Genomic DNA, 9779 nt, shown 5'->3' with positions numbered 1-9779 from the left:
TATTTAGTTCACAGTTTTGGAGGCTGAAAGTCCAACCAGCATGGTGCAGGCTCTGGTGAGGGCCCCCTGGGCTGCACAACCGTATGTGGCACGTTCCTGCCACAGCTTGAAACGAGAACTCAGAGAGATTCAAGGGTTGGGGTCAGGCATTTATGGCCACTTGTTCTTGAGAGAACTCTCTAGGTGGTCAGTATTCCCCTCCGAGGGCAAACCCCTCTGCCTAAGGACCTAGGGACCTCCCACGAGGCCTTACCTAAAGTTCCATTGCTGCTCACATCTCCATGCTGGGGACAACGCTTCCAACACAGAGTCGCTGTGAGAACAAACCATAGCAGTTTCCAAATCCAGAACTCTGGGCTGCCCTTTCTTCATTGTCTTGTTTTCCTTCATGTCCACTTTTTGAATTTTTATTTTTTAAACCAGGGGCACTTGAACCTGGAGCCACATCCCCAGCCCTTTTTAATTTTTTTTTTTTAATTTTGAGACAGGGTCTCTCTAAGTTGCTTAGGGCCTCACTAAGTTACCGAGGCTGGCTTTGAATGTGTGACCCTCCTCCCTCAGCCTCCTGAGTCACTGGGATTACAGGCAGGGCCACCAGCTTCCCCATGGTAACAAAGCCCAACAGTGCTCTGAAGATATTAGAAAGAAGACTTCATTCAAAAGCCCGTGAATCAGAGGTTGTGTAAAGATGTTACTTTAATCTAAATGTCCCAGAGTTAACGGAATGCACCCAGTGACTCCCAGAAGGAGGTTTGCCGTCCCCTAGGGGGCCCCACCCCAGGAGGGGACAGGGCCAGGCTTGAGACAGCACCTGCGACCATACAGTCATGGGGGAGGCTCTGGAACAGTTCTTCATTCTCCTCGGGCTGCTGGTGTGCCTGGCCGGCCTGGCAAAGTGCGTGAGATTCTGCAAATGCGTTTTACTGAGCTTCCGGAAAGTTCTGCCAAGGTCTTTCTTGCAGTCGATGGGACAGTGGGCAGGTAAGGGGGGCTGTCCATCTTTCATTTATTTTATTATTCCTGCTTATTCCTATTTATGTCCCCAAAGATATAGTGCCTCTTTTCTCATAGGTATATCTCCATCCTTTGGGAATTTCAGTTAAATCTAATTTAATCGGGAAGTCTAGAAAGCATGGGTGAAATCAGAATTGTCTAAAAAGCAAGATGTGGCAGAAGGCTCCTCAACTCCTGCTGTACACCTGTCCCCCCAACATCACCCCCTGAGTTTTCTTCTTAGTGTGATGATCTCTCTCTGATGACACAATTAATAAACAAAGGCAGAAACTTCTGTATCCACATCTCTGTAGATTCCTAGACCCTAGGTTCTACCCATTTTGCTAAGGGGTATCTCAAAATTCTGAAATACAAATAATGTTAATTTACTTCATTAGAAAATAAGACTGGCCAGGCCCCCGATGAAGTGAGGGTATTGCCAAATCAAGGCCACAGAGATCGCTGTGGAGCTGTGTTCTCAAGATGTTAGATGTGGCACCTGGGCCTGGTTCTCACTGTCGCCCCGAGGGATTTGTCTGGTGGAACCACCATGTGGGATTTTAGCCCCTGACCGGGTTAAGGTGAAGACCATGAGGTCACGGCTTTAGCATCTCCTTGAAGGAAATGCTAAGGTCTTTAGAAATATCATCCAGGCCTGGGGCTGGGGCTCAGAGGTAGAGCGCTCGCCCAGCATGTGTGAGGCCCTGGGTCCGAGCCTCAGCACCACATAAAAATGAATAAATAAAAATAAAGGTATTAAACAAAACAATAAAAAACCTTTTATAAAAAGAAATATCGTCCAGGCTAAATAGGAAAGACTGTAACATGCTTATGGGGCTTTCAGAGAAAAACACAGAATATCCAGTTAAAATGGAGTTTCAGATAAACAAGTTCTGATTTTTTAATATATTGCAATCCAAATATTGCACGGAATGCATTATACTAAAATATTATTTGTTGTTTACCTGAAATTCAAGTTCATGGAGCATCCTGTACCCTTCTTTGCTAAACCTGGCAACTTTACAAACATAGCAATGGAAATTTAAAAACATTACCACATGGAACGTTGTTTACAATGACAAGTGGATTTATAACCCATGCTGCCTGTGTCTGCAGAGTGTGTGTGTGTGTGTGTGTGTGTGTGTGCGCGCGCGCGCTTGCACACACACGTCTTCCCTGGGAGGGCATGCTGTCTCCAGTGAACTCACCAAGTGCTGAGGCCTGGATATTCTGGATCCAAACGCCCTGCTCCACACAGACTCAATGCTCACACACTGGGTGAACTCAGGACTCTGCTCAGCCCCTGCCCCCTGATGTAGGATGCAGCCCCCCCAAAAAAAGTTCAAATGGACCAGAGAATTAGACCACTTGTGGACTCAAGGTGTAAAACCTAACTTTTAATTTTTTTTTTTTTTTTTGGAACTGGAGATTGAAACCAGGGGAGCTTTAACCACTGGGCCACATCCCCAGTCCTTTTTTAAAAAAAATTTAATTTTGGATAGGGCCTCAGTGAGTTGCTTAGGGCCTTGCTAAGTTGCTGAGGCTGGCCTTGAACCTGCCATCTTTCTGCCTCGGCCTCCCAAGCTGCTGGGATTACAGGTGTGTGCCACCACATCTGGCCAGCCTAACCTGTTTTTATGAGTAAGATGGAATAGAGTTATTGCCAGCAAGAGTAGAATGTTGCTGAGGCATAGGACATTATCTCTAAGAAGGCAATCCCAAACCGGCTCAGTGGTACACACCCGTGGACTTCAAGGAGGACAAGTGGGGACAACAGGAAAACCCATCAGTAGAGACAGAAGTTTTCAACTTTAAAGATGAGAGTACCCTGGGCTCCAAGCTTGAGTTCCTTAATCATTTCCCTGGTATATCTGTATAGGCTTGTGGTCCCAAAGTCAGGTAGCATGAGTTCAAATCCTTTGGTCTTCAGTTTTAGCAGTGAGACCTTGATCAAATGAAGAACTTTCCTCTTTTTGAGCTTCCTCAACGATGAACATGATCATGACACCTTCTGGGTTTGTTTTGAGCATGCAATGAAGTCACACACCTACGACACTCAGAACAGTGCATGCAGAAAGCGATTGTGATCACCATCATCATACCTGTCATTACCTTAACTACTCGGGTGATTGTGAAGATTCCCCACAGGGGGTGGGGGAAGGCAAGATGTACAATAACCTTGAGCGAGTACCTTGGCCTTGAAATGTTGGTGGCAAGGTCATTCACAGGTGTGTGTGTACTTAATGCAGTGAATGTCCAAATTGGGACATTCCCGTGAATGAGGCTGATTCTGGACCTCATCACCAACAGCTCTGCAATGCTGGAGACAACAGGACTACAAGACCTCCTGGTTGTATGCTAATAGAAAGTTCTATGGAGTGCAAATTCTCCAAGTTCCTTCAGGCAACCGCATTCCCTCTGTGCATTTCTATATTCTCCTCTTTGCTAGGTCCCTTATCTTCCACAGGCTGCCCTGTGGGGTGGGGATGGAGGCGGGGTGGAAGCATTGGGCATGGGAGTGATTACAGGGCGCACTGCTTGCCCTTGACCATGTGGCGTCCCCTGTTTCAATCCTCAGGTCTGGATACATTGTTTCCTGGCTGAGGCTCTCTGCACATTTCACAGTATATTTCTCATTGCCTCACCAGGTCCTTAAACAACACAACAGAAAGAAACAAACCCGACCCTCAAAACAACTCGCCCTTCCCCCTGGAGCATTAGTAGGGGTTGGCAAAGGGCTGGAAATTTGGAGCGGAGAGGAGCCAGGCCACTGTGGGCATTGAGTATCCTAGACCCCGGCTGGCCAGACAGGGTAGCCCAGGAGAAGGAGGAACGTATACAGATGAATCCTCTGTTCCCTTTTGCAGTGGTCACTGGAGCAGGAGATGGGATTGGGAAAGCATACTCACTGGAGGTAAGGGGCTTCTACCTTTTTTTTTTTTCCTTTGGGACAGAGTTTTGCTGGGTTGCCAGGCTGATCTTGAACTCCAGGGCTCAAGCAATCTGCTGGGGAGTGCCTGGGACCGTGGGTGTGTACCACTGAGCTGGTTTGGGATTGTCCTCTTAGAGACAATGTCCCTGTACACAACACATCGTGTGACACCCCCCTCAAACACTAGTTCTCCGCATATATAAAAGCAAGAGACATTCACTTAAGAAGGAACATTTCTAGAGAAGACTAGAAAACTCATAATCTCATCCCCTGGACACTGTCTTTAAAATAACAAATAAACAAACCAAACCCCCCCAAAATAAATACAGCGGTATTCAAGGTGACAGTTCCTTCCCCTAAGAATTATTTCAGGAATTTATGGGACATTGCTATTTTCCAATGTAACTGTGTCACAGCATTTATGTAGTGTATATACTTAGGAACAATTGAAAGCTGGGCATGGTGGGGCACACCTGTGACCCCAGCAGCTCTGGAGGAGGCTGAGGCAGGAGGATTGTGAGTTCAAAGCCAGCCTCAGCAATTTAGCAAAATGCCCTAAGCAATTCAGTGAGACCCTGTCTCTAAATAAAATAATAATAAAAAGAGGGTTGGAGATGTGGTTCAGTGGTCAAGCACCCCTAGGTTCAATCCCTGGTACCTAGGGGAGAGATGGGAAGAAAAAGAAAAAAGAAACACCCCCCAAATTTTAAAAATTATAAATACTCCCTTTTTATTTATGCTTCACACACAGCTAGGAAAATATTGCTTTAATAATTATTTGTGTGGGCAAATTGTATTACTTATGACTTTAATTTTAATAGGTTAATATGCATTACAAAATATTATGTGAAAAGTGCATCTGATAGAGCTGAGAGCCTTGGGAACGTGGTTAGCATCTTTGGGTGTGTTGCTCTATGTTTGCTTTTCTGCAGATAGATAGACTTTTTTTTTGGTTTTGTTTTATTTTTTTAGGTGTTTGGGAGGGAACTCAGGGACCTGCAGGGATCTAGGCCAGGGCTCTACCTCTGAGCTACACCCTCTGCTCAGTAGATAGATTTTTTAAAAAACGTGCTCATAGCCAGTGTTGTTTCATATACTACTATTATTGCAGATTCTACATTAATTATTGTTTTCTATAATTACTATTCCTATAATCACTGTAATTTCCTATAATTATTACCCATTTTGTTTCTTCCTCATTCTGTTATGCTGACTTCTAGAACAATGGAAGAAACAAAGAATCCTGAAATCTTTATAAAAGGAAGTCTGATAAAAAATCAATAGCCTCTTAAAAATACGATGAAAGATATTTTCATTCACAATAGAAAAACAAACAATACTAGAAACAAACAAAATAAAATTACAAGTCTTTTAAAAAGAACACTATAAGACTCTGTTGAGAAAGATGAGAGATTCTGAGTAAGGGAGAAAAAAATACCACCTCTTTAAATAGAAGGATATTGAAAACCTTGCAATTTTCCTCAAGTTTGGCTCAAATCCCAGATTACACATGCCATTATTTTTTAAGTGTTATTTTTGGTTGTTAGCATTTTCTTATGTCAAAAACATCGTTTTTTTAAGTGGGAGCATAATTTTCTATCGAATGGATGGATACTCTATAATTTCACATTCACTTACAAATTTTCTTCATTTTAGACAGAATTGGGAACATGCTTGTGAATAAATCATATACTTTTATGCTCATCTCCAGTTGTTTTAAGAGCTAATTTCCTCGCAGTGGACTTGGTGGCTTGGAGATTTTGAACATCTTTAAGCCTCTGTGCTTTCCACTGAAGTTATGGTAATTTAACTTGTGAAAAAGGCCTGGTATGAGCTCAGGCTGTTACATCAAGTCACTGTACGTCAGTGGCTTAACCGATACTGATGTTCACAGTTCTGGAGGTTGGGACATCCAGAGCCTCGGCTGTTCTGGTGGCTGGTGAGCCCTCTTCCTGGTTTGCAGGTGGTGGCCTTCCCCGGGAGAGCAGAGACAGAGGAACAAGCTCTCTGTCTTCTCTAGACTCTGGCCTTGCCTCTGAATAGGATCCTGTCCAGGGTTGGGATTTCAACGCAGGATGTTTCTGGAGGGACACAAACATTCAGTGTCTATGAAAAGTGTGATTAACAGTGGCATTCCCCAGAACGTCATCCCCCCAGAGATGGCATCTTAACTAAGCCCTGCTATGAGAAGTGACGGGCGTCTTGGAGGCACTTGACAGACACCTTGGGGATGTTAACAAACCAAACCGTGCCCCTTATAAGAGTTCCTTGTGCTGGACTCATGCATCTGCCCCCTCTTTCCCCCTGATGGTGGAAGCCAGTGACCTTCTCTCTTGAGTCTGCTTCTTTGAAGGTGAAGAGCGCCTCCTTGTTCTCACCTGGGACCTGCTCAGGCCAGTAGTGGCTGACCGTCCACAGACGGGCTGTGTATTTGGGTGCTGAGGTTGGAGGGAGGCTTCAGCACCTCCTTTCCAAAGCAAAGGGTCTTCCACCCCCCACGTCAGAAGGAAAGCCGTCCTTGTGGTCTGCATGAATCCTATGTGCTACAGTTTGGAATCTGAATGTCCCCAAAGGCCCCCGTCCCCTGCCTGTGGTGCTCTTGGGTGGTGGCAGAACCTTCAAGTAGGTTCTGGTGGAAGGAAACACACTGACGTTCTCTTCACTCCCCAATGTCTGGATCTCTTCTTCATTCCTGAAGGGTCCTTTCTCGGGACACAGGCTCCGTAACTGACTGTCCTTTTCCGCCAGCATATGGTCCCTCCCCTGGCCTCTGGGATTTCTTAGGACAGAGCTACAGTGCCTTCCCTTCCAGAGCCGGGGTCGCTTCTTGCTGTGTTAAGAGCTTTCCTGGATCAGCAGTGGTCACGAGTTCAGTGAGGATGTTTCTTGCTTCTTGGCTTTACCCTGTTCCCTGGGTCTCTTGAATCTTTGCTGGAATGTTCTGTGGTTTTCGCGTGTTCACAATGGCTTGGTTGAAGAATTTTTAATGCTTCAAAATCTGGTCAGATAATTCTAAAATCTGTGTTATCTCAACATTGTCACCTGATGATTTTCTTTTCCCTTCGGAAATAGACTTTTTAGAAAAACTTTTTGCATGATCAGTGACGGTTCTGTGAACCTTGGGCATTTTGGGTTTTATGTTGAGACTGGATCTTATCGGAATCTGCCTGTTCTGGCCTACGCTGACATTTCTTCAGTGTAGGGAGGAGTGGGTTCCATTTTTTTCCCTGCCAGGTAGGGTGGAGGCCCATGCTCTCTGCTTGGCCTCTGTTAAAGGGTGCTGCCTCCTTCTTCCTGCTGGTTGGGATGTGTGGGGGGGTCCTGGCTCCCTCCTAGGTCTCTGCTGGTACCACTCTGGCAGAAGGGGCAGGAATGCCTCTTTGCTGTTCCCCACAAATTCTCCAGGGATATTTGGGGGTATGGCCTCATGACCACTGTGTGTGGCTGACCATGAGCTCTGCTCTGTTATCATCCCAGGGGAAGAGAGAGAGGAGGGGAGTGAAGGGTTGGGTATTTGTAAGTCCGTTTTCCACTACTATACCCAAATACTTGAGGCTGGGTTCTGTAAAAAGAAAAGAGGTTTATTTGGAGGCTGAAAGTCCAAACTTGGGTGGCCTTCTTGGTTCAGCTCTGGGGGATAAACCCCCAGATGAGCCTCTGGGGGACAAACCACACACAAACCACAGCACGTGACACTGGGTGGTGGTGGTGATGGCTCTCATCACAGGGTCCCCAGGGTGGGAGTCTCCTCTTCCTCTCAGCCTGCTGGCAGGGGTGGGGCCAGGGCTGTGGTTTCCCCAAGGTGTTTGCTGGGGGGAGAGCAATTTTGTCTACACATTTTCTGTTTTGCTAGGATTTCCCTTTTCTTGTCCTTTGGATAGAGAGAGCAGACTTTTCTTGAGATTTCTATTTTATTTTATTTTTTACATTTGCACCTGTTGGCATCTCTGGTCTTCTGGCTTCTCCAGCAATAATTCCAAACTATGGGAAGCAAAGAGAAAGCCCAGGGACCCCCCACAGTCCTGTTCTGTAGAGTCTCTTATTATCCAGGTTTTCAAGTTGCATGTGAGAGAAGGGATAAGGGAAGGTCTTCCGGTGCATCTTCCTGGAAGCCTGTTCCACGCTGCCTCCTGGTTTAGTCTGTGTGCACATTTGGAGTCAGGCACTTGGAGCCCTGCTGGGAGCAGGTGGGAACAGGCAGGTGGGTGGCCTGGTGGCCCCCAGCCGTGCCCAAGCTGCTCTCCCACCACGTCCCCTTTCTCTGCACCTGAACCCCAGGCCTTTCTCTGTCCCCTGCCACACAGAGGCAGCCCTGTCTTTCCTGGCCTTCCCACCCCCTGGGGTCGACCAGCCACAAACACCTTCCCCAACCCAGGCCCCAGAGCAGCAGAGAGAGCGAGGCCCTTCAGCAGGCCAAGCCATGGCTGCTCAGGAGGAGCGGCGGTGGGCGGTGGGAAGGCCGGGCTCAGCTCCCTGTCTGCAGCCTGTCAGCCCCGACCTGGGCAGCAAGATTGAGTCCTGCTCCCGCAGACAAAGGGAACAATGGCCACCCAGACAGCCAGCCTCTGGGCCCCTCCTGGCTCAGACCACTTCACCAAGGGCTCTGGGGCTCTTGAGAGGAGGTGGCGGGCCACCAGGCAGAGAGCACCCTTTGTGCTGGAAATGCAAATCATTTTCCACTTAGTGGGGGCTTCCCCTGGACGCTGACCCAGAGGAGGCAGAGACAAAGGTGCCTGATTCTGCACCACCCTTTACAGGATCCCAGCCCTCAAAATCGGACAAGTGGGTGGGAGGTTTCTGTGGAGAGAGAGAGAGGACTTGGGGGTGCCCCTGGCAGGGGTCTGCTCTGAAATGGGACAGCTTATGGTTAGGCATTAAAAAAAATTCTTAGTTTTCTTTCTTTTTTTTTTTTTAAATGGAGTGGCCATATCTCATGGTTTTCGTTTGCATTTCCTGGGTGGAGGATGAAGTTATGACACATGTATATCAAATCTAAAGAGATGGGAAGAAGAGACCAAGAATAAAAAGAGCCACCATCTCTTCGCCCAGATAAATCCTGCTAAGGATCATAGAGGTGCAGCCTAGAGTTAGAAAACCGGAGCATTTGGAAATGCACAGAAAGAGAAATACACCCTGTCCCCTGCCCCACCCTGACCTGGGTCTCTCTGTGAAGGTGATAGAATTAGTGGGAGTTTCCTTCAGGAAACGGAAAGAGAAACCATCCTTTTAGTGAAACTACAGAGAATCTTAACTCCTGGGGCAAGGGGACACCCTCAAGGGAGAGCGTGGGTGCTCTCGGAGAGGACAGGGACAGTGTGCCTCTCCTGAGCTCCAGTTATATTGGGGATCCCACAGAAGCCTCCAGAGAGTCCCTCCCAGGTCCACCGTCAGCCTGGGCCCAGGTGGCCTAGGGTTGTCATGGCAGTGGGGACTGGAGAGTTTGATGTTACCCTGCCGTCCATCCAAAGTCCAGAGGTGGACGTGGGCAGGAACCTCTGGAAACTCCAGCTCACTCCCAGGTGCGTCCTCTGCAGTGAGGCTGCTATCCAGGGGGATGTGCCTACAAAGACCGGAGGCCACCACCAGGCTGGACGTGCAGTGTCTTTTTCACGGACCGCTTGTTAGCACGAAAGCTTGTAAGTTCTACTCTTTGTCACTCTGATGCGTGATGACCTGTTATATTGGCTGTTAATGCCCAGAGAGTGCCGGAACCAGATCACATGCTGAAAGGTGGCCTGGCTTCGTCCCTCCACATCTGGCCACTTAGGGGGCATCTGGGAAGGCTCCCCCACCTCCAGCATGGCAGAGGGCCATCCTTGTTCTTCTCAAGGTCCTGCCCTGGCAGCTCCAGGTG

General features: G+C 47.6%; 1 protein-coding gene across 1 annotated transcript in view; it reads left to right on the top strand.

Annotated features, from left to right (window-relative positions):
* Positions 1-827: 827 nt before the first annotated feature.
* LOC308631624 (17-beta-hydroxysteroid dehydrogenase type 3-like) overlaps positions 828-9779 on the top strand; it is a gene marked incomplete at both ends in the record, with an annotated part of 31006 nt that continues 22054 nt past the window's right edge. The window contains 2 exons of the mRNA XM_081263003.1: positions 828-981; positions 3861-3907. Of these exons, the coding sequence (XP_081119129.1) occupies positions 828-981; positions 3861-3907 (201 nt within the window). The remainder of the gene's footprint in view (positions 982-3860; positions 3908-9779) is intronic.

The sequence above is a fragment of the Spermophilus citellus genome (assembly GCF_964194105.1).
Source record: "Spermophilus citellus genome assembly, chromosome: 12".
In the NCBI taxonomy this organism is placed as follows: domain Eukaryota; kingdom Metazoa; phylum Chordata; class Mammalia; order Rodentia; family Sciuridae; genus Spermophilus; species Spermophilus citellus.
This window is presented reverse-complemented; position numbering and strand designations above follow the sequence as displayed.